Source organism: Raphanus sativus, chromosome 3 (genome assembly GCF_000801105.2).
Source record: "Raphanus sativus cultivar WK10039 chromosome 3, ASM80110v3, whole genome shotgun sequence".
Taxonomy (NCBI): Eukaryota; Viridiplantae; Streptophyta; class Magnoliopsida; order Brassicales; family Brassicaceae; genus Raphanus; species Raphanus sativus.
Window position 1 is genome coordinate 7832299 of NC_079513.1, and position 26241 is coordinate 7858539.

The 26241-nt window shown below is 32.1% G+C and overlaps 1 protein-coding gene and 1 pseudogene across 4 annotated transcripts; both read right to left on the reverse strand.

The window, feature by feature from the left end:
* Positions 1-286: 286 nt before the first annotated feature.
* On the reverse strand, positions 287-1944 carry LOC108857150 (40S ribosomal protein S23-like; annotated as a pseudogene).
* A 14573-nt stretch (positions 1945-16517) lies between these two features.
* On the reverse strand, positions 16518-21980 carry LOC108832032 (uncharacterized). Of its 4 annotated transcripts, none has more exons than XM_018605527.2 (19): positions 21838-21980; positions 21504-21565; positions 21127-21231; positions 20935-20991; positions 20785-20855; positions 20543-20642; positions 20326-20396; positions 20139-20239; positions 19946-20049; positions 19790-19843; positions 19646-19701; positions 19493-19531; positions 19227-19371; positions 18971-19152; positions 18834-18901; positions 18630-18764; positions 17628-18561; positions 17089-17379; positions 16518-17014 (listed from the first exon to the last, which is right to left on the reverse strand). In XM_018605527.2, exons 2-19 carry the CDS (start codon positions 21558-21560, stop codon positions 16726-16728), a joined length of 2859 nt encoding a protein of 952 aa, XP_018461029.1. In that variant the 5' UTR covers positions 21561-21565; positions 21838-21980; the 3' UTR covers positions 16518-16725. The 4 variants fall into 4 exon arrangements, with proteins under 4 accessions (XP_018461029.1, XP_018461027.1, XP_018461028.1 ...); XM_018605525.2 differs by having other exon boundaries at positions 21127-21234; XM_018605526.2 differs by having other exon boundaries at positions 21794-21978.
* Between the last annotated feature and the right edge of the window lie 4261 nt (positions 21981-26241).

Here is a 26241-nt window from a genome sequence, read left to right on the forward strand (position 1 = left end):
ACAGTAGATTATTATTAAAAATTTGTATGAGTTAAAATGTATAATTGATTATAAAATTATTTATGTAATATTAGATATGGTATATTTAGTTTCTGGTCTGCTTTGATCGGTCACTGATCTGATCTTAAACTTGTTTGGCTACCTTATTCAGTTTGTAAGCTGGCTGTGTGACTTTGTTTATCTCTATGACTTTTATAATTGCCAGGATTACGAATGAGTATCATCTTTATGTAGTGATGTGTATCACTTGTTTTGGATTAGTAATAAAATTCCATGCCATTGGCAATGACATATTATAAGGTCGAATAAACTAAACTCAAATGCTCATCAGAATACAACCTTTAACACACCAAAATTACGGAATCTCAAAGTAGAACAGAACACATGAGTTCTTTTATTTAACCTTTTTTTGGACAGCAATTCTTTTATTTAACTAAAATACTAAAATGTGCTTATGCCATCAAAAATAAAATTCAAAAGCTTTGAATGTTTTGTTTTAAGACCTTGGCTTATCCTTCTTGTCCTTGTAGAGAGCAGAGTAAAACACCAGAAACTTTGACGACCTTGTACCTTACTCCTGGAATATCTCCCACAGAATACTCTTACGCCCAAATCCAGAGACTAAAACCTCTTCCTGCAAACAACATTACACAAAACATGAATTCAACCTTTGGCAAAACTAATCATAAATGGTTACAAAAGGCTTCATTCATTCAATTTACATTTGGCTCAATGAGGTTCAAACAACCATCGTTGGGGACAAAAGCAGCAACCTTCTTTCCATTCTTGAGAAGTTGTACTCTAGCACACTAACATATACCAGAGTTTGGCTGCTTAGCCTCCATTCCTCTGCATAATCAAACAGACAGAATCACAATCATCAACAATGTCCACACTCCACACCAAAAAAAAAAAAACAGATGAAGAGGCATATTATATGTCTTACATGAGCTTAAGGACGATTCCTTTGGCGTGAGAAGCTCCGGCCAAAGGCTTATATTTTCTAGGCGAACCTTCTTGTAGCTCTTGTCTGACAACCTCTGTTTTTTCCTATGCACTTTTTGAAAACATGCAGATTCCATAGACCCATACCTCTTGGCTTTCTGTATCATATCATCACCAAAATCCAACATATAGAACAAACTAATTAACAACAAAATAAGAATACAACTACCACACATGAAATTTTAAAGATTTATCTTCTGCTAAAACATTACACAGAGAGCAAAAACAAATGAAAAATCTTTAAAAAATCTTTAAAAATCTCAGAGGAAAATACATCTTAGCCGCCTAAACAACTGGGATTTCTCTAGCCGCAGCCTGCAATCATGGCAATCTGAGTAACTATGCTCGGCGCAGAAATGTCACCGGATCGGTACATGAATCTGGACAACACAACTTTCTTCCGGCTACCGGAACATCGGTTCACTATTTGTTCATCTCTTTTAACCGGTTCGATCTTTCCGGGAAGAACCACAAATATGGCTGGCGTAGATCGAAGATTATCGGATCTAGACGTTCTCTACCACATCGAACCAGAATCTATGAGGAGGACAGAGGAGGCTGCCATCTTAAAAAATTATTTCACTGTTCCAAGAGATCGAGAATATGAAAGCCCTTTTTCAAAAAAAAGAAAAAAAAAAGAGATCAAGAATATGATTTTTGAGAGGAAAAAGACATATCTATTTATACTCACACAGAACGCCTTTCAAAAGCAATAATCGAATTAAAGGTAGAATTGTGGTTGCTGGATTAAAGGTGTTTAATGCAATGGATCTGTAACTGACTCGATTAAGAGAAGAGAATACGTCCATTCGAAGAGAAACGAAGAACACATCTCAGTTAGGTCGTCGCTGGGCCGCATACAGAAATGCAAGGAAAAGCCCAATCCCAGCCCCTACGACACATACAGCTCAAGACGCAGAGTTTCATTTAATCTGACGTGTCACGCCTGTAGAGCTCGACTTAATGACGTGGATGCTGAGTTGGACGCCTCAGGAGGGATGAAAAGACTTCTTTATATATAAAGATATTATATCATCCTTATTTACAGGTCGAGAAAAACAATCTAATTTCTTTCATTATCAATCACCACCAGCACTTTCTTCTTATCAGCAACCACCTCTTCCTCTCCAACCACCATCTTCGTTTCGTAATCACCTTCATCAACCACCTCTTCCTCTCCAACCACCATCTCCAGTGCCGTGTCACACAGTAAGTAAAAAAAAGAAACCTTCATTTAAACCATCTCTAATCCATTTCTATTTTTATTTCTATATTTTTCTCAAAAATAGAAGAACTCTATTATAGATGTGGATTTCCTCCAACGTATGTTTATATAATAGAATTCCTCTATTTATAAGAGAAAATATAGAGATTTGTTATTTTCATCTCTAAATATAGAAACAAAAAGTAGGATTCTTCTATATTTTCCTTTAAAATAGAGGAACTCTATTATAGAGGCATACATTGAAGTAAATCCACCTCTATAATAGAAATCTCTATTTTAGAGGAAAATATAGAGATATACATTGGAGATACTCTTGTGGCATCAAATAATTTTAAAATTGAAAGCATCATTTATTACGAAGGACTATATTAATTAGGATTTTGAAAACATGGACTTATAAATATATGTGTTTCCTAAGCATGTAGACAATTGTTAATTGTTAAAAATAAGAGTAATCAGATGTTGAATTATAGTTTTGAATGCTTTTTGAAATATTGGAAATAAAGTTTTATATTTGTTCAATTATGGCATATAAACATTGAGTAGTTTGAAGTTTGAAAAAACACTGATTAGTTCAATAATCTTATTTTGAAACTTAGTTATAGAACTTAATGATTAATACTGATTAATATTTGTTTTTCAAAAATTAAAAATCTTGTTGTATAATTAATAACTTGTTACTTGATTTAATTTTAATAGCTATTTATAATATATATATATATATATAATTATTTTTATATATTTTTTTAATGATTCGCTTATGGCAACTAAAAATGCTTGCACGTCTCTGACCATATCCATTTTGTAATAACCATCACCTCCTCCATAATCATATTTATTACTCAGGCTACCATTACCGTAGCAAGTTACCACGACATCACAGAAAAGACAATGAATTCATCTGAAAAGAGAAAGTTAATTGATGGTTGTTGAAAATCTAAAGTTGCCATCTTCTGTGATGATGATCAAACCAGAAAATATGAAATCGAGGAGGATCATGTGAGAATTCTAGTGACTAACGATATGATAGATCAACTAGCTACAAAGAAGATGAAAATCAAAATTGGATAAAATGATAGTTATATTGTGTTCTAGAAAATTATCTAGAATGACACTAAGGGTGTAACTGGATTATAAGATTTTGGAATGGAATTATATGAAATGACTTATTCCTGTAGATTCCATAAAAATTTTACCATTTGAGTGGAACAAAACAAAAATCTCATTCCATGATTTCTTATGGAATGGATGGAATAAAATGGAACGTAGTTCTAATTTGTTCGTGATTAAAAAAGCTCATGAATAAGTGGAATGAGTGGAATGAAATTTTGTTTTTTTTATTCCATAACCTCCCTCATTCCATTTTTATACATCCCATTTTTTTCAATTTCATTTATTCATGATATTCCTACAATTGATAACCAGTTACAGCCTAATTTTTTTATCATAAATATAGTACATAGCGGTCAAATTGACAAAAATAATTTATTAAATCCGTAAATAAACATGTATAACCTTAAGATTAACTAACATTTATAAACATTCATATTTTTTTAAAATAGCTACAAAAAAGAACTTTTGGATTTCAAAATAAATTTTGAACTATTTAAAAAAATGAAAAAAGTTTGAATTCCTTTTATAAAAGTTTGAACTCAAAAAGTATTATTAGAAATATTTTTTTGAAAAATAATTTTTTATTTAAATTTGGTATTTATATTTATAATGAAAATAAAGATAGAATGATCTTTTAACTTTTAATGAAATTTTTTTTGATCATTTTCCTCTTTGTGTACTTTTTGGTGAAAAAACTATGATAATGTCTTTTGAAAAAAATACCATATATTATGTTCAGTATTTACTCTTATACATAAAATATAAATGTAATTTTACAATATATCTCTCAGTTTCCATCTCTCGCGTTCTCTTCTATTTTCTCTCTCATCCTCCTTTTATTCTACTATTCTTTTTCCTTATCAATCAGGTGAAATAAACCCAGTTCAAAAACGCGGTCGCCTAGACGTTCAATGGTGGGCAACCGCCGCGAATTGGTTCAATCGAAAGAATTAATCGGAACTATGACTAATCACTTTAACCCCAGATTTAAACGACAATTTTGGACTATTTAATTGGCCCAATAAACAAGCCCATTTGTTTGGAAATGAGATGAAACCTTATCTATGTACTTATAGAAAACTCAAGACCCTCTCTTATTGTAGTTAGCAGATGTGGGACAAATCCAAGCGATATTTTAATTTTTTTTTAACTTGCGCTTAGTAAAAAAATATTATATAACAGCATCAGAGAGAAGAGTCGAACCCTGCACTTCTTCCAGCGAGGAATACATCAAGCGCAACTAAACAATGATGTTTCTTTGTCCAATATTCACGTGTATTAATATTTATACGTATATTTAATATTAAAACAAAAAAAAACTAATTCCTGCATATACTTTGCTTAATCCCCGTTTTTTTTTATAATTCGTTAGGCTCGGAATTACCGCCCGACTAGCACCTAACGTAGTTTTGAACAGAGAAAATAACACTTCTGTTCATTTACTCTAAGTACTGTGTAAACAAAGAGAAAAAACTCACTCATACCTCCGCACTTAAAAAGAGTAATGCCACTGATTTCTTTTTACTCTCTTTCCATTTATTTTTTTTCCTCTCATTTCTGCTTTTTATATTTTCTCCGTTTTACTCCACAAACTACCAATCACAACCTTCATGATCATGTAGTAAAATCTTTCATAATAATTATTAAAAATAATATAGTTATTATTTATTGTCCAAAATAGTGTATTATTTCTTTTTGTTGTATTTTATTTCTATTTAAAAATCATTAAACAAAAGTGTAATTTTATAATAGGATAGTTACAAATCTAACCAAAATTAAAAACCATTATTATTACAATATATACTATATTATCCTTGTTTTACTGGTTAATGCGAAGATTTATCACTTTCTTCTTCCCTTTTATGAACCAATAAATGTGTAAAACAAATCAAAATAAAACTAAAACTCTAAATTTGGTGCAAGTATATAGCTACGCAACATCAACAAATTCAAATTATTTTAAAAAATAATAATAGTTTAATAAATATTAAATATAAACATAAAAATATTTTTTTAAAAAGTTTAAAATCTAATGATTTATTTATGCCATATAGTAACTCCATATGCCTTTATAGAAAAACCACCCAACCCTCCTACACCTTCTCTATTCTTCTACCCCTTTTGTGGACCCCACTTTCATTACAAATACCAAACTATTTTTTACTTTCTTTAATATATTTTTTTCGCCTCATTTCTTCCATTTATTTTCCACTTAAATAAATTAACAACATGTGGACCCACAAGACAACTTTAACCAATAAGAGATGACTGGACCCACATATCTTTTAAGTTCCTCACCTTATCTATCCTTCCCATCGTGAAGCTATCTCCTTCTTCACCCTCTATTGGCGATTTTGAAGCTTTAAAGCCATGTAATTCTTGTCCATTTTTGATGATTTTTTTGTATAATATCATTTAAATATTGTGTTTATCATGGATATTGTTAAAAAGTAAAATTAATGAAAGTTTTTGAGAGATTAAAAATGATTTTAAAAACTGTGTTTATAGATTTTATGTTCGTTTTTGATGAATTGTTTTTTGTAGAATATCATTTAAATGTTGTGTATATCATAGGTATTATTAAAAAGTAAGTGTTGATGAAAGTTTTGAAAGATTAAAAATAATTTTAAAAACTGTGTTTATAGATTTTAGGTATATTTTATGTTCGTTTTTGATATTTGTTTGCTGGAATACTATTAAAGGAAGTGTATGGATCTCGGCTAGTGTAAAAAAGGAAGATTGGATGTAAATTTTAAGAGATTAAAATGATTTTGAAAACTGTATCTATGGGTTTATGGTATATTATTTTGTCTGTTTGATGATTTTTTATGTGTAATTTAACTAATATGAATTATATATCATGGGTAATGCAAAATCGGACAAAATCGGACTAAAACATGATTATTTACTGTAAGAATAATTTCTGGGTATTACTAGGATTACTCTTACTAAGAACAAATGGATATTACTGATATTTCAAATGCTATCATGTTCCTCGTATGTCTGATTGGGTTATATACCAGAAGAAGTTAAAGCAATGAAAGTACTTCCTCCAGAATTTGAAGTCAAGAAAGGAAAGTATACTAAACAATTACTAAGTGTTATTTGAAACTACTAATATTACTAGTAGTACTAAGTTTTATTTGAACTACTAGTATTACTAGTTTTACTATGTGTTATTTGAACTACTAGTATTACTAGTTTTACTAAGTGTTATTTGGACTATATTTATATTAGTGGGACTATTTATGTTTAGTATGTAGAATCGATAATATTTCATGGTTATCATCAATTAGTAGACTATATATTTACTTAATAATTACATATATTAAGACTATTTTGATGACTATTTCAATTGTTTAAGTAAAACCTATGCAATTTCCCAAAAAACTCTCTCAACTTTCATTGTTAGTATGTAAATGGTTAGACAATACTAAAGAAAATCTAAAGAATACGTATTCCTGGTATATTTTGCTGAAAATTTCTTCTTTAATGATAAAGATAGTGTAAAAGCATTGGTTTTACTAAAAAATATCTCATTTTCGCAGAGTTTTACTAGATAAACGTGAAAATTACCAAAAATTTACTATGTGTATGGTAGTATTACTAAGTCCTTGAAGATTACCAATAATTATTAAATGTAATTAGAATATTATATTTATGTATATAACAGCCGCACGATTTACATGTGCACTTTTCATCCATGCATGTTTATACTTATGTATATAACAGCTAAACATTTTACATGAGTATTTTTAAATTATTATTTTAACATGTGCTATGCATGCACATTCTAAATGAGTACTTTTATGTTTGTAGAAAAAAAGGTTTTTAATATTTATAAAAAATAAAAAACTTATATATATTTTATAAACATCATGAGCTCTCCACGAATACATATCAAGTATCTTACTTTGGTTTTCCAAACTTCGCAACAAAAATAAAATCAATACTAATAATTTTTCTCAATAATATCATTTTATACAAAACATCATAGTGTACCTAATTGATACAAACCATCGAGAAGCTCCCAACGCTTCTCTGGTCCAGTGCCGGCTCAACACCAGGGACAAGCAGTGCATTGGCCTTAGGGCCCACTCAAAATCTGGAAAATTTAGTAATATTAAGGGCCTATTTTTCTAAAAAATATTGTATAATATTGGTTAAAATATAAAATATATGATAAAAAGTTAATAATAAATATATTTTTATTTTATTTTTAAAATAAAAATAGATAGAATCAGTTTATTTTCTTTTAAAATTAAAATTTTACACTTAATAATATTTTAAAATAATTTTTAAAGTAAATTAGTTATAAAATATAGGAAAATTTATTTTTTTTGCCCTAGGGCCTCTGATGATACTGAGCCGGCCCTGCTTTGGTCCAGGACAAGGATCCATTTGAATATAAAATATAATGCCCCAAAAAGTTCCCATCCCTTCTTTATCATTAAACAACACTTTTTGGCTTATGACTATCAGACTTGCGGTGTGATGATCTAAAAGAAAAAGATTTTGATACCTACAAGTGAGGCGTACCAAGTGTCAACAACAAAGAGATATCATCGTCTTCGTATTCTTCCATGTAAACTCGAGCAAGCCATACTGTCAAAGACAATATCTGGGGCGTACGCCAGTAGACTGGATCAACTAAACCAGCTGCATTTCAAAACCAACACAATGAATACAAATACGAGCGGCTTGATGGCGTCGGAAGAAGCAATTGGGTCTTTGTTCTCGTGGCAGAGGGAGAAATCAGGATCACCGTGACTCTGTATTCCTGGAGCTGAAGATCTGAAGATGAGATCAGAGAGATGAGCGGCTTGATCGCTTTGGCTTTGGTGATTTTAGTGCTATTCTCAGGTTTGTTCTTGAACAAGAGCCTGATCTCCATGGAAGCTTGCTTCTGCTCGTCGATGGAACAGGTGTTAAGCTAGATGGGCTTCACACTTAAAACCAATTGGTGATAAGAGGAGTGGCTCATCCACCTTATATATTACTAAAGATCTCTTCCAACTACCGATGTGAGACACTTTCTGTCTGATACGCCCCTCGAGATGAAGGCTCTTTGAGCGTCAATCTCGAAATGCTCGGGCAAGGATCGATGGGCCAACTTTGGCCCAGATTGATGTGGATCGGGTTGGACTGCGTGGATCGGGCTCTGATACCATGTTAAGCTAGATGGGCTTCGCACTTAAAACCAATTGGTGATAACAGGAGTGGCCCATCCACCTTATATATTACTAAGGATCCCTTCCAACTACCGATGTGGGACACTTTGTGTCTAATAACAGGAAGAATCGAGATGAACAACGAGATTGAAGGATGAGATCTTTGGAGTTAGCAGAGGCGCATGAGAGGAGGAGGTGGCAGATCTCGAAAGAAGCGGAGGGGAGTTATGGAGATTTGAAAACAGCAAACGGAGAATCAAGCTTGCCGTTTTTGAGATCGTTTTTGTCTCACGAGAGAGAAGGGAGAAAGTGTCGTAGAAAAAAAAAGGGAGAGAGATAAACAGAACAAAATGCAGCGTTTAGGGATTATGTCTAAGAGGATCCGAGATTTGACCCGACTGGGATTGGGCTGGTCGAGTAACTTAGGTTGGATCATGTAGTTTAGTGATTTCATTAAGGGCATTCGAGTCTTTACGCAACATGGACCCATATTTACTATTTTAAAATAAATAAATATTAAATAATATTTTAATAAAGGGATAAATGGAAATTTTTGAAAAGTGATAAGGGTATACGGAGTTAGTGTCCACTTTATTATGATCAATAAAGTATAATATTATAAATAAAATGATTTTCAGGGTAATGGATCCCAATAATTGAGGACATAAAGTGGAATTTTTTTTTTAAGTAACATCGAATGTAAATAAATTCATTTGGGTTAATAGGTTCAGTGGCAAAATGAGTAATATGCCAAGTAGTAAGGGAAAATATGAAGATCCTATTTTAGTAATGTTAATACTATATTCTGATCCGTCCTTCAAAGGGGGGTATATTTTTTGTTTTACATATTTTTAGAAATTTAAATTTTCATATTTGTATTATGTAAGAATGATATATACATTTTGTTTTATTTTTAAATAAAGGAAAATAATAGTTGGACTAAATATATATTAATATGTAAAGTTCCTAATTTAATAGGATACACTAGATTCTAATCCGTCATTTCAAAGGGGATGTATATTTTTGTTTTAATTTTTTATATAATTTAATTTTTATATTTGTGATTTTCTTTGTAATCATACACTACAAGAAAACATGGTTATAACGACCAGACATTACGACGACTAAATTGTCGTCGTAAAGTTACGTCGACATTACCTCTACTTTACGATGAAAAGGACAATCGACAGAAGCTTGACGTAAATAAACGACGAAAAGCAATCGTCGTAAGGCAGATGTTATATTACATCTTCATTATGACGAAATATATTTGTTTTTAGTCGTAAACTAGATGTAAATTTACGACTGCAAAACAATGAATATTTAGCATCTAAATAACGACAATTATATGACCTTTGGAACATGATAAATGTTTGTAGGTAGGTATAGTTGTTAATTGGTAGTAAATTTTATGTAGTAGTAAATGCGTAGTAACATTCCCACCTACAAAACTCGAAAATTTCCTATAAATATGGTGTGCTCTGTCATTCTAAACATTCAAAAGAAAAAAGGAAAAAAAATGTCTCATGGTGGTAATATCTACGAGATCCAGAGTTGGATGTATACACACAAAAACTTAGCGGGAGTAGTGATAGATGAATTTCCCAACGCAGAGATGTTCATGTACCAAACCGGAAAATACCTCTCACGCAAGAAACGGGTAAAATGTTCTGTCCCTATCGTAAGTGCAAAAATACCAAGTTTGCTTGCAGTGAAATGGTTTGGAAACATTTAGTAAATAGAGGATTTACTCCATATTACTACATTTGGTTCAACCATGGAAAGGGTGTTAGCAGAAATGACGAAGCTAGTAGTAGTACTCGCTTTGAAAATGGTGTTAATAAGGAAGAACCTACTCATTTGAATATTGATAGTAGTTACCCTCCGAAAGATATGTGGTACTAGATCATGATAGAATGCATGATATGGTTACATATGCATTTCGTGAAACAACCTCAGTAGTACTTGCAGAAGTAGAAGAGGAAGCTAACTTGGATGCTAAAAGGCACTACGAAATGCTAGACGCAGCTAATCAGCCAATTTATGAAGGTTGTAGAGAATGTCATTCTAAATTGTCATTGGCAGCTCTGATGATGAATATAAAAACCGATCATAACTTACCTGAAGCTTGTATGGATGCATGGGTAGAGCTGTTTAAAAAGTATTTACCTGAAGATAATCAGTGTGCTGAATCTTACTATGAGATTCAGAAACTGGTTCATGGTCTTGGCTTACCTTCGGAGATGATAGATGTGTGCATCAATTACTGTATAATCTACTGGGGGAAGATGCGAAATTGGTTGAGTGTCAATTTTGCAAGAAGCCACGATTTAAACTGCAAGTATGTGGGCGGAATAGTGTACCGTACAAGCGGATGTAGTACTTACCTATTACGGATAGGCTGAAGAGATTATATCAATTTAAAAAGACTGCAGCAGCGATGAGTGATAGTGTTCAAATTACCCAGTAGAGCTTACTCTCTCAAATAAGAGGTACAGCTGTAGTGCTTAGGGATCGAATCACGAGGAGCTAGGGAACCAATTAAATCTAATCAATCCTAATTGAAGTTGGTTTTAATAATGAAAATGTAAATAACAATTCCTAAAATGAGTAAGATAGTTGTTCTAACTAATAATATGATGGGTGTTTCAATGAAATGAAGAGTGCTAGACTTAGGGCTTTTGGTCCCCCATCATTTATGTTTTGTCCTCCTTTTATTAACTTCAAAAACAGAATTTTGGTGTTTATTGATCAATATCACATTAGAGTTTCTCATTTTAGGATATCTATTTTATGTCTCTTACTGATACTACTATTTTTAAATTTAATTTCAAAATTCTTTTGCTATGTTTACATATTTAAACTACTCAGTTGAAAAAAATGATTTTAGATAAAATATCATAAATATCAAAACCATATAAGAAAGATTTATCACAATTTTGTTTCTAAATATTTTTTTGTTTTTGTCGGGTCTTCATTTTCTTTCATCTCCAAATTACATATGATTTGAAAATAAAGGGATTGAAAATATTTTTTTAAATCGTTAATAGTAGTACATCTGTTTATTATTTTGGTTGAATGAAAATATTAAAGACACATTTCTAAATATTTTGATAAACATTTAACATTTTTAATTCGTATTCGAATCAATATTTTGGAAAACATACATTTCAAACCGATTCATAGTATAAAAATCAGAAAGATCATCCCAAAATTAAAGTAAGTATTATTTACCAAAAATTAAGATCTTGAACAACATATCCTACAAGATAATTTTGTCGCAGATTTTTGTTTTTATGATTTATATTTGTTTAGGAAATAGCAAATCTTTTATGTTAGCTAAATATTAGGTAATCTTGTGTAACAGATAAGATTTTTTAAGGAAACAATATTTATTATGTATTTTATAATTTTATTTATTAAAAATATTTATGACTAAGAATAAAAAAAGAAATGGTATTTAGTTGTAATTCTTTAGGAAAAATCTGAGTTATTTTGAATTTGTACTTTAGTTTTAATAGATTAGATATATCTATTTTATTTTGTTATTTATGTTTACATTGTAAACGCTGAGAGTCGAACCTGAGTTGTTTAGGGTGAAGTCTCAAGGGTAATACCATTAGACTAGTTCAACTTCTCTGTACTTACATACATATTAGTAGTATATATAGGATTTTCATTTATTTTCATAAAAAAATAAAAATACAATGAATAAAATAAAAATTATTTCGGATATTGACTATGATTTTGGGTAAAACTTAACCGAACCGAATGTTACCGATTTTTTCGGGTTATACATGGTTACTTTCATCAAAAATCCGAACCGACCCAAAACCGGTCGGTACCGAACCGAAACCGAACCGTAAGTCTTCCAAGTACTCATTGGATATAATTTCTAAATAACCGAAATATCCGGACCCAAACGGGTCCTATACAAAACCGAACCGAATACCCGAAATCCCAGGCCTACCACAAACCTATTTAAACCCTAGATCTAACAAGTAGACTACTCAGACATAGCTAAGCAATTTATAACAATAGATAGATGAAAGAATGGCCTAGATAGATGAAAGTAGAATAACAAATGGAGATAACAAATCTCTCCAATCTCTCAAAACATGTAAAACTCTAGTCTCTCTCTCACACTCTCTGCTTTGTGGTAACTTTAAAACTTGCTTCTCTCGAAGGTCTGCCGTAAAAAACATTAAAAGGAATATTTAAGCATTTCCATTAGGTTAAAAACTCGTCAGGGGCAATCTCGTAATTTGGCGAAGTCTTGGTGAAGTAGTCGGCTAAACAATTTCGTCCTCGATATCGATCGACAACACTGGATGTGTATCGATCGATTATAATCTTCTAGTACGCGGATCTTCTCAGCTACATCGATCGACAACTCTGAATGAGTATCGATCGATTCTTACCGCAATGTTGACTTCCGACTTGGTCTTGAATGGTCAACTCGGGTGTATCATCTCTTGTACTCCAAAATGCTCCAAAAACATCACTTTATCACGTAACGCTCCTGAACCTGAAAACATACCTAACAGGCTAGAAAACAGATTAAATATATAATAAAATACTAGTATACCATGGTAAAAACGGGTAAAATCCATGGTATATCAATGAGATAGCGTGCGGAACATACTCAGAAGGAATGTGAGATTCAGCATCCCTCAGGTGCAAAAGTGTGGAAACACTTGAATAAGGTGCACCGTAATTTTGCAAGCAACCCTCGCAATGTTTATATTGGGTTGTACACAGACGGCTTTAGTCCTTTTGGAATGTCTGGAAGACAATGTTCGCTTTGGCCAGTCATCTTGACGCCTTAAACCTTTCACCATAGATGTGTAATCAAAGAGAATTCTTTTTCATGAGTATATTGATACTTGGGTCTAAGCATCTGAAGAGGTCCCTCGATGTATTTCTACAACCTTTGATAAAAGAATTGAAGGAATTATGGTCAACAGGGGTGGAGACATATGATTGCTCAACGAGAAAAAAACTTTACAATACGAGCAGTTCTTTTGTGGACCATCAGTGACTTTCTTGCATATGAGATGTTATCAGGGTGGACGACGCATGGGAGGCTAGTTTTCCATATTGTATAGGAAGCACATACGCATTTCAGCTGAAAAATTGTAGGAAAATGTCTTTGTTTGATTGTCATCAAAGATTTCTTCCCATTAACCATCCGTACAGAAGGAACAAGACCTTGTTTCGGGCAAAAAGAGTTGTACGGGACACCGCTCCACCATATTTATCTGGAGAGGAAATCGAGAAGGATATGGATTATTATGGTGTACTGAAATAGTCTGAAAGGGGGTAATTGGCATACTCTAGTAAATATGCCTGATGGCTACGGGACACAACATAATTGGCACAAGAAGAGTATATATATTCTGGGAACTTCCATAATGGAACTTCCAATTTGGACGGATCTACTTCTGCTACACAATCTTGATGTGATGCATATAGAGAAGAACTTCTTTGACAACGTCATCAATACATTACTGAACGTCCCCGGGAGGACAAAAGATAACAAGAACTCAAAGTTGGACTTGCCTGTATTATGTGCTAGGAGTGCGCTGCATATTAAAGACAATGGGCAAATTCTGGTTCCCATTTTTCAGATTATCAACAAAAGCGATGGCGGCATTGTTCAAGTGGATGGCATTAGATGTGAAGTTTTCTGATGGGTACCTATCAAATATGTCGAGATGTGTTGAGCAGGGACAAAAGTTTTTAGGGATGAAGAGTAATGACTGTCATGTATTTATGCAATGACTCTTACAATTTGCATTTGCGGAGTTACTACCAAAACATGTTCATGAAGCACTTGCACGTAACAAATAAAGTTATTATTACTTCTTTTTTTTGTTGGAAAAAAGTTACAAATAGTATCTTACGTTGGTTTGTACATTATTTGTAGGCATTGGAGCATTTTCTAGAGATATTAGCACACGTACGTTAAATGAAGATATCATCAGACAACTTGATGAGAATATCCCCATCTTAATGTGCAATTTGGAGAAAATTTTTCCTCCATCATTTTTTTATGTGATGGAACATCTTGTTGTCCACCTCCCGTATGAGACATTGCTGCGTGGACCTTTTCATAACGGATGGATATATCCTTATGAGATATCCGTGAAACATTTGAAAGGAAAAGCCAAAAAATCTTGCAAGGATCGAAAGTTCAATAGTTGCTAGAAGTTTGAATGAGGAAACATCTCATTTCACGAGTCCAGACTCGGAAAAGGACGGCAGGCCGATATGATGACGGTGGTGTGATGCCGACATATACTGTGCCAGGTATTCCAGACATATTCTGTCAGATTAGACGTTTAGTTGGAAAACTGAGAGAAGTTTAGTGGTCGAGTACATAAGACGCTCACAGTGCACACACATATATACTCCTTAACTGCGATGAGATGGATTCATTTGAAAGGTAAATTTTATTTTTTCCTAGGGTAACGCTGCTACAAGGCAGGAGGAACATGTTCAGCTCCGGACAGATTTGACGGCTGTCAAAGAAGATTTGACGGCTGTCAAAGAAGATTTGACGGCTGTCAAAGAAGATTTGATGGCTGCCAAAGAGGTCATTACAGAGCTGCGGTCTGATAAACAGCTTTTCACTAGCGTCTTCGAGCTCATGGCAGAATCAAACCCGGATATTGCGTGGATATGGTGGTCTGTACGTTCGCGCCACAACCCCACTCCCGAAGAGCAAGCGGATTTAGATATATAAGCTGATCTCTGTAGTTCCGAGCTCCGGGATGATCTTAACCTTCCTTAGTATAGGTTAATTTTCATTTTCGGTTTGTATGCATATTTTTTTGGATATTAAAATATTTTTAATATATTATATTTTTAATGAAATATTTCGTATTAAATCAATTATTAATAATAATTTTTTAATTTTATTAATTTTTCGTATTTTTAAAAAATATTAAAAATCGATGTAATCTAGTCATGAACATAACGTAACAGTTACGACTGCCTTACGTCGAGATAGTCACGACTGCCTTACGTCGAAATAGTCTTAAATTAGTCGTACGTTTTACTTCAGCTTAACCTCTAAAGTACGTCAATGCTTTACCTAGATATTAAGTCGATTTCCTACATCCGATCTACATCGACTTTACGACGAACAATTTACTTCCGTTCAACCTCTAAAGTACGTCAATGTTTTACCTCGATATTACATCGATTTTGTACATCATTCTACATCGACTTTACGACGAATAGGTTTACGACGAATGGACAACGATATATATTTGTCACAAATGTTACGACGATTGTACGTCGAATAATTTTTACGACGGGTGAATTACGACGAATTGTGAATCGTTGTTAGTTCGTCATTAATCGAGAATTACGATGACATAACGACGATATGTGCAGTCGTTACGTCCATGTTTTCTTGTAGTGATATCTGTGTTTTTTCCGTAATCATATTTTTGTATAAGTCTCAAATTAAATTTATTTTATAAAATAATAATAATTCGAAATTTGATCCAGCATACGCTAAGTTCTTTGTAATCATATGTATGTATACCCATTTCTTTGTAATTATATTTGTCTGTTCTAGATCTTGATCCGTGAGCATAAGAGTTTGTAATTTGTTTTTTTTTTTCTGTAAATATGTAATATTTTCTGTATTTTTTTCTTATATGTTAAAAAAAATTATATACTGTTATATAATGTAAGTTTATCCTAACGTTAGTGGTCAGTGTATATTTACAGACAAACGTAGGATTATATAGGTATATTAATGTATGGTTAATTTTTTTTCTTACTTGTTGATAATAGCCATAACATAGTGGTTAGTGTTTAAATAAAATTACATATTTTTATATAAAAGAATAATAAGTGGCATTTTAGATAATAAAAAAATAAATAGTTAGACATAACATTTATTAATAAGTCTTTTTTTATTTTATTAGAATATATATTAAAAAGGGCCTATGAGAATAGTGGTGATACATGATGATTGGTTGGAAGATTTCTATAATTTCTCTTACGTATGAGAAAGCTGTCCGCAAAGTGTATGGTTGTTGCTACAACTAAATTTAGTCAGTTTTTCACATCAGGGGATAAATCTGTTGCGTAGTAAGCCCTATAGGTTGCATTATTTACAATACAACAAGAACATGTGAAAAACAAATTAAGTTTTGGAAACAATGTTTGCATGATAACTGCAGAATGAATCTATGACATCATTCTCCTGCAAGCATACTCGAACAAAGTCTGAACTGTGCCTTTCGCTGATGCTTGATTTGGTAGGTTAAGAAGCCTAGAAACCCTGGAGAAACCGATATCGTGTTTCATTAGGGAACTAGGCTCTGGTTCTACTTCAGGTTCCAGACCAAATTGTTTCTGTTTGTTACTGGTTCTAGTCAGCGCCCATTGCATAGCCCATATGGCAAGGGGACGCATGTAAGTCAGTGATCTATACTGATCATTCGTGTTCCAAGCTTCAGGAGTCTGAAACGAGTAACTGTTCAAACACATAGAAACAGTATCAAACACTTGAAGGCGTATATGTATAATGCTTGAGAGTGTAAAGCTTACCCCAGTCCGGTTTCTGACCAGGCAGCTTCATATACCCCACTAGCAGTCTGAAACGCCTTGTCAACCAGACCTTCTTGGATCATTGTTGCAGACAGCGCGTAAGTCACACCAGACCATATCTCTCGTGATTGCATAGATGCTGTATCAACTTTCCCATCAGGGTGCATCCCGTTTACGGCCCCACGTTTTCCATCTTTAATCTTCATCACATTGAAGTTGAAAACTTTCTCCAAAGCCTTTCTAGCCTTGTCTTCATCTACAATAGGCATAAGACCGGAGGCTCTAGCGTACCTGCACTTGTGTGATCATTACATTACACCATATTATTTGCTAATTAAAATAAATTATTATACAAAAAACAATTGCTGGGTCGTTCGTAGCCAAATGGCAACTGAGCTCTGCCTTCGGACCCTGGCGTTAGGGGTCCGACCCCTCCTTACCTCAGTTTGAGGATTTCGGTCCAAAGTGACCAAAGTTGACAGAAAAAAAATACAAAAAAACAATTAAAAAAATCTTATACAAAAGAAGGGGGAACAAACCATTGTCCAGCTAGTTGATCGGCTTGTATAGATGAGCTATATTGACTTCCACTGTTATCATAACTAAAATATGATCCATTCCATAACTTCTTCTCGTACACAACCTTTGCCTTCTGAAACTTTGACCAAAAATAGTCCTGAGAGTTCTTGTCACCAACTTCACGCGCCAGTGCGGATGCAGCTTGCAATGCAGCCACCCAAAGTCCGCCACAGTAGGCGCTAACACCAGAAGCGGACCATGTATCGTACGTCTGATCAGGAAACCCTTCGTTCTCAATCATTCCATCACCATCTTTGTCAAACTGAGCCATATACGCCATTGCAACATACACTGATGGCCATACCGCTAACGCAAACTTTTTGTCTCCTGTAGCAACTACGTCTCTGTACACCTGGAGGACGAATTTGGGGTTTAAATCTTTCCACCGATCGGTATTGTGAAGATTGTATCCATTAACCTCAAACCAAGGATCGTTGATGCCTAAGTCATGAGGAACTGCACCAAGAACCTTCCTCTGGACCCATTGTCCTTCACTAAGAGTTTTCACTTTGGTGGGATCGTGTAGCATGACCGCAGCAGCAAAGTCTCTCTGGATACTAAGTTCTAGTTTTGGAAAAAGCATCACCAGTGCGAAAGACGCGTAGAAATGAACATCGTAGGTGTTCCACATACGGTATTCGATTCCTTCTAGGTAGAGAAAGTGCCCAATGTTCTCTTCTCCTTCTTCTAGTAACTTTGTGCCAAATGCAGAGTTTGATGCTGTTGATGCATGAAGTTGCTCAAGTGTAGAAGCCATTTTTTCAAGAACCGAGACAGCTGTGTCGTTCTGTTGCTGTGGTACATCTATAATGTTCTTAAGACTGGATTGAGATTTATCAAGTGAGAACTTCTTTTCTCTGGCTCCTGCCAAGCTGTGTAATGGAGATGATCCATCTGCACAGAACAGTTACATGAGAACATTGCGTGACAATGCCATGCTGAAAGTAAAAATAGTATCATACCTGTCCAAAGAGTTCCTCCAGAATTAAGATAATAAAGCTCATTGAAGAGAGTGATAGGGTACCAAGCAGGCAGCCTTTTATCCTCAAGTATTGGTCTCTGCCAGTCTTCTATCCAAGACTCCCATTGACTATGTCCTGTTCCATATAAGATTGTCAGTGTAAGCTTCATTCTCAAAGAATAATATTATATTATAGGAATATTACCAAGAATAGCATCATAAGCAATTTGTGCTGCAGCATTGCCATCAGTGCCATAAAACTTTGTGTAACGCCTGAAAGAAAGAACTCTGTTTAGAAGGCCATGATCACCATTAGGTAAAATTACGTTAGAAACTCTTTACCTTGAATATATTTTACCACTAGGAAACTGCACTTCAGGGCAGTCCCAAGCCAAAGAAAATGTGATAATGCGTGACTCTCCCGGTAAGACTGTCGCAGAAGCAGCTACTGCTGCCCCGATCGATGACCCATGTTCTGATTGCATCGACGCCTCAGAAGCATCAAGGTGATCAAAAGAACCATGCTGTTACAAAATATCACCTTGTTAATAAATCATACAAATTATATGCAAGAATAATGTAAGAATATGCCAACAACCTCTTTGATAATATTCCACATATCTTTTGCTGTGATTCCATTTTGCTTTCCAGATACTGTGAAGAAAGGGCAGACTGAGACACTTACACCATCCGTCTCCTGAGCTGAAATTGCATATGACAATGATGGTAATCCGTTTGCTGTTCTGTAATCAGAGAAAAAATGCAGATCACCAAGGTTGAAGTATTCAGAGCCTGCCTAATAATTTAACAACCAAAAAAATTGTAGTAATATGATTTATACACATAGAAAATGGAAGAACTTACTTATGGTGTAAGAGAACACCCTTGACTCCATCATTCATCCTTATCATAATCATCAACATTGAGTTAGTATAAACACAGTAGACACAGAGTTGAAGTGTAAAAGCCACAATATAAGAAGGGTGAGTACAGGAATAAAAAGGATCTTATTTGTACATTATCTTGGAGTTGTAGTGGCCACCTGAGAACTCTGAATCTCCTCCAACCGAATTCTAAACCAAGGAAAGATTTATCATGACTGGAAAGGTAAAAAAAACACTAAAGCCAAACAAAACGAATGCATTCAAAAGCTTATCTCACCGCCCAAGTAAAGAGCAATGTCGCATCCGCAGTAGTTTCTCCGAGATTATGAATCTGATGATTATGGGTCGAAAGTCCAAACTCATCAGTAATATATATGGTAGCTCTACATCATAAAAAATGCCGATAACAAAGAAGAAAAAGAAGTAGACATACGGTGAAAGTGAAAACGGACACAGGAAAACTGCTTTCTTTGTAGTTGTGAGGTATAAAAGGTGAAATTTGACGACAAACAATTCTAAGCTCTGGATCAGGTTCACCTATACATCCATCAAATACTTTAAATTTTTAGCCTCATACAACATACGCAGCAATAGTGTGAAACTATATTACATAAAGCATATATTACCCTCATATATCGTCCAAGATCTCGGATATAAAGCATGATATGTAGACTTGTCTCCTTTCAGATTCCAGTCCCATGAACTAATTCCAGATTCCGACTCTTGTCTGTTACGAATATATAATAAACAATTTGAGTCATCTGAGAAAAAGAATATTATCTGCAAGCCAACAAGACTATATAATAGCTTTACTTTGCCAGCTTTGGGTTCCTAGGACATAACACGCTGGAGTATTTTTTACCATTGGCCCGGGAAACAAAAGCCTGCATCAGCCAAATTCAACCCATTTAGTAAAGATACACTGAATGTCCCAGATGTTGCTGGTATCAATCATCATCATATATGCATCCAGCAACTATTTATCTTCTACTAGTTTTCTCCTGCAAAGTCTATATAATTTGTAACTTACTGAGAACTCATTTGCAAGAACTGGTTCATCTTCACATTTTGGAGGGAATAGCTGCCATCGCTGGAACTCACCTTTAAAACTTCTTCCTATGCTACCAGAACTGCAATGTAATCATAGATAAAATAAAGGGTAAATACTAAAAGATGAATAAAGTAATAGATATAGAAATGCTACAATTGTGATCAGGAAGATTGACCAAATACGTTCAAAATGAGTGATAAAAAAAAAAGAGGAAAACATACCCAATACCTCCAAGTGGAACACCATGGGAAGACGTTACAGAGTGCTTAGAAAATGGATCTATGAAGGCCAACTGTAATTAAATAAGATTGTTACAATATGTACACACCAAAAAAAAAAATGCATTTATGGAGATGACCAATTTGTTTTACCCTTCCCTTTGCAGCTTCTTCTCTGCAAAGAAACCATAACCGAATGCCAACAGGAGCCTATAGAAACGAAACATTTGTAAAGAGCACATTATGCGGTTGCAGGTTTCACAATTTTCAGATAATTCTAATTTGCATCACAAATGTTTTCTACATTTATCAACCGAATAGAAACGTTTTACAAATCATAGGTACCATCTGGAGAATCTCTTTAGCAGTCAGAGAGAATTCCCGGGGAGCCTTTACGTCACTGTCTATCTTTCTTTGCCATGTCAAAGATGCAGGTACTGCCGGATCAACCTGCTGATTGGCATAAGTGTGGCAAACAATAAAGTTACCAAAAACAAAATTCATTTAGGAAAGCAAAGTGATAAGTTTACAATATCCTACTGGTTGTCCAGTCTTAGGTCATAAGCATCCTTTCTCAACAAGAAAATATCTCCAAACAATCAAACTCAGATATGAATGTAACTAAAAAACTTTGTCTGATGCAGATCACATACTTGAGGAGTCTAAGAACTAACTATGACAGATTCCACAAGATTAAGCGAAGTCCAAATTAAAAGGCTTACTTTAGTGGCAGAAGGCTTTACATCTTCACCATTACCCATGAAGATTTCCTCAGACATTATTCCTGAAACACAAACACATCGTTGTGGTTCCTTGTACAACTGAACAATCCTAACTACTTTTTCACCTACCCTTTCTCTCTCATTAATCGGCTAACTGATTAAAGAATATATATATTCACATCTTAAAAACCCAATATGAAGAATTTTTGTTTGCTTGTTAAATCCACTAGAAGGATCACAATTCTGCATTACAATTATTTCATTAAAATAAAAATTAACAAAACGATTACTCTGAATTTTGATGCAGGAGAAGGATGAGAGGGTTGAATCTTACAAGGAACTGGATCAAGAGAAGCAAAATAATATGGGAAACTATAATAAAATCGGGATAATTGTTTTGTCAGAGACGATCAAGACGAAGAATATTTGATCGATTAAAAAAAAAAGAATTTTTGGAAAAATTGGGGGGACTTTTTCAACAGAATGTGAATAGTGAGAGGCTTGTTTGATTTGTGTAGTTGTGACTTGTGGACAAAAGGTTTTGAAAAAAAATATCTCCTGGATAATTGGATAATGGCCCCATGTACAGTTTAAGAACTTGATTGCGAACTGTTTTTCAATATATCTTCTTAATATACTTAATCATAATTTTGTGGATTCTTATATTAATAACTTTATCCTAGAGCAGTATAAATTCAATTGACAAAAAGTAGTAGAAGGAACGTAGAGATTTTTTGTAACTAAATGCTGGTATTCGCAAACTAATGGAAAGAAATTGTTAATTTAAATGAAAATTGGAAAGGAATTGTCAAAGAGTATTTATTTCCAAGTGTTCAAAAATGGAAAGAAATTGTCAAAAAGTATTTATTTGCAATTACTCATATTTAAAGAAATCTTATACACGATCCACAACAATGTCTTAATAGTTGGAAACAAATAATAATAATAATAATAATAATAATAATAATAGTTGACTTAAATGATAAATTAATTAAATAGAAGTTTCAAAGAGTTAAAAGTTTGTTAGCTAATTTCGTTGCAGACATAGACTAATTTTTCAACAAATCTTGTTAATTGGACTAAGAGATTGTAAAATTATTTAATGAAAAAGAAATATTGTAAATTATATCGTTGTTACCGTCTTTCTTAAGCAATCTTATATCACTTTTTGCAACTAATGCCAGGACTAGGAATAGGATCCGTAGACAAAAAAATAATAATAAATAAAGTAGTATGTAAACTGCAATTAATACTAATTAAAAATGATAATCATTAGCACACGACTCCATTGCAAATCCAACACAAACCGTGTGGAATGGTGTTGTTTCATAACAAGAAGTAACAAAGCAGTAAAGACAATGTGTACACGTTACTTGCACATTTTCTATGATCATGTCTAATATGTGGACCTATGAAAATTCAGAACCTCCACGGTTGCATTTTTTTAAGATTTATGACCAAAATTAGTTAACGTGAACAAAGTAACGTACGGACACGAGTCAAAAATAAGAATGAAGACAAAAAAAAAGCAAAAATATTAATTATATTCCGACGATTTGTAACTAATCTTCTCTCATGCTCTCGTCCATTTCGTATGATCTTTTATTCTAATGCACAAATATTAAAAAAAATATTTTTTATTAAAAATATCAATAAAATATAATATAAAACTAGTTTATTTAATTACAAATAAATATGATAAAAATATAATTAGTTACAAAAATTTTGATAAAGTTAAAACTATTTATAATTATGCAAACATCATCTATTATGAATCAAAAAAATTCTCTAAACTTCATATATATTGAAACGGAGGGATTATATCTACATTACTAAAACTGAAATATTTTTGAAAATTGTTTGGAAATATTGATAGCAAATAGAAAAAGAATATAATATTGTTTGAGAACATTGATAACAGTATATAAAAAATTAATAAGTTTATATTATTAAAAAAATTGGAAGTCCATTATATTAAGAGAAACTATCTATCTAAACTAGCTTTTAAATATATGAAAAACTGAATCTAATTACCTAAAAATACTTTGTATAAAATAATCATAAAACAAAAATTTAAACTTTATCTACATATCTCAAATGAAAATAATAATTTACAATTGATTTATATCAAAAACTGATTCAAAAATATACATATTCAAAAATGATTTTTACTAAAATATTTTTCAATAACCATTATAAAAAATGATGTGTTCAAAAAAAAACCATTATAAAAATGTCTTCAAATATATATAAGAAAATACAATATAAAACCTAATTTCAAACACCAACCTAAATTATTGTTCTTATATCAATTTTATTAAAAGTGAAGTACATTTAGGATTTGTTTGGAAACATGGATAACAGTATAATAAGGAAAAATGAGTTTAAATTATTAAAAAAAAATTGGAAGTCCATTATATTATGAGAAACTATATATCCGGAAAAATTTCAAAATATATGAAAAACATCCCGTTTAATTACCTAAAAACATCTTATGTCTAAAATAATCATAAAACAAAGTTAAAAACATTTTTTTATATTTCACATTAAGTTTTTAAAAATATATATGTGATTATATATATGATGGTATGTATAAAATATTATTAATTATATGATTATTTATATGATGGTACGTATAAAATATGATGACACATATATGATATATAATAGTGACATTTAGACCAAAAAGTGACATGAAAAACAAATAGCAACATCTGCATGACGCGTGGATCAAAGTCTAGTTCTCTTTTAAATGAGAAGTACCAAAAAAAATCTAATATGACATATTGGATTATTTATATATTATTTAAAATATCTTCATAATTAATAAATATTTTAATAAAAAATCAATTTAACTATAAATTTTATTTTATTTTTATCTATAACAAAATCTGTGGAAAAAATCTAACAAGATCTTACCAAAATTTTAAATATTTTATAAAATAATGCATCAATAAATTTCGTGATTAGTAATATAATACTGTTATTAATTAATGTTAATTAAAATATATTCTATATTAAATTTATAATTATAGTCTATATTATATTAAATTAGAAATTCTTTATGAAATAAGTATAAAAATTATATTAACTTGGTACAGTAACCTATTTTTTTAGAATCGATTTCAATTAAATAAACAAATAAAAATCCCTAACTGTTAAAATTGGTTATATTTGTAAATCCTGCAATATTTTTATACAAAAAAATTGTTAACGTGTGCATTATTATGTAACGCTCTCTTAAGCATATGCAATTTATCCGGACCCAAAAAATGAACTGAAACCGACACAAAATATAGGTTCGGATCTCGGATTGAGCAAAGTTCCTATTGCGGTTTTCTTGGGGATCATTTCTCTGTCCGAGTCCGGATACCCAAAGTACCCAAAATGTTTTGGGTTTTTGGTTATAGTTTCTGGTTTCAGTAAATCTAAAATTATATTTCATTTATTCGAATAAAACTTTGGATACTACTGGTTCCTCAAGTGAAATTTTGGGTATTTTAGATATTTGAATATTTTCAGATATTTATTTAGATTTTCAGGTATTTTGTGTTTTGGCTTTTCATGTTTTCTGAGTATTTTGATTTTTTTCCTAAATACTTGAATTACCAGGAACCATTACATATCCAAATTACGTGTATTTTACAGGTACTTGAATTATGGACTCGAATCGACTAAGATGCAAAAGAAACCGATGCAAATCCAAACTGACTTTTTCAAAACACTTAGTTGGATTCAAATGTCTAGGACTCGAAGAAATCGGATCTGAAAGGAACCAATCGGTACCCTACAACCCGAAAATATGAATGCCCAAATCTATTTTCCCATTATATTTCTGTACATTTCAAAAATACGGATTTTTGTGAATAAGTTATTATTTAAAAAAACTAAATAAGTTATTATTTAAAATTTTAAAGTATAAAAATTATTTAATATAGTTTTTAACTATGATGTGTTGAGTAAATATAATAAACACAAACTTATATTTGAAGTATTATTAGTAGTCTCAGATGTAAATAATATAGCTAGCAGATATTAATTCATTGGATTAATTAATGTCTAATGTATATAAGTATCGCATTATGTGTTTTTTTAATATTTATACTAGATTTTGATCCGCACGTCCCTGCGGATATTTTTCAATTTACAAGTGTATTGGATATTATTACAATGGTTTAGATATACAACTTCTATTTCACTGTTATACATTGTGGAACTCTATAATAGTACTGTTTATATTTTTTTATTCAGGATTATTAATATATAGTGATTTGTTTAATATATTTTAATTTGTTCTTATTTTTATTACTTAAGAATATATTTTCGAGTTATGTAAAATAAATAACAATCTGAAATAATCAAATAGAGAACCTCCTCCAAAATATGTTGTTTTCTTTAATTTATACATTTTGCATACAATACAGTTTGCATACAATACATTTTAAAAATTTATTTAATTATATTATATAAAATATTTATATTTAAGATAATTAATATTTACATGTATTGTTTTTAAATATATTTTAACATATATCATTTTAGTACTTTCGGGATTTAGTAAAAACAATTTTTTGTTTAAATAATATTACTTTTGTTATTTTAGTAAATTTTATACATAGTAGCATCTATCATATATTTTAGTAAATTTTATTGATAGGATATTTTTGGATGTTATGATATTAATTTTTATTTTTTTTAATTAACACTAGATACTAATACGCGCTACGCGGATATTATT

Excerpts from the sequence above, each read along its gene's own strand:
- LOC108832032 (XM_018605525.2), bottom strand. The coding sequence starts at position 21,560 with ATGTCTGAGGAAATCTTCATGGGTAATGGTGAAGATGTAAAGCCTTCT. Across the intron at positions 20,397-20,542 it reads TTCTTGCAAATGAGTTCTCA|GCTTTTGTTTCCCGGGCCAA; the intron begins GTAAGTTACAAA and ends TGGCTGATGCAG. Across the intron at positions 20,050-20,138 it reads ATCTTGGACGATATATGAGG|GTGAACCTGATCCAGAGCTT; the intron begins GTAATATATGCT and ends ATGGATGTATAG.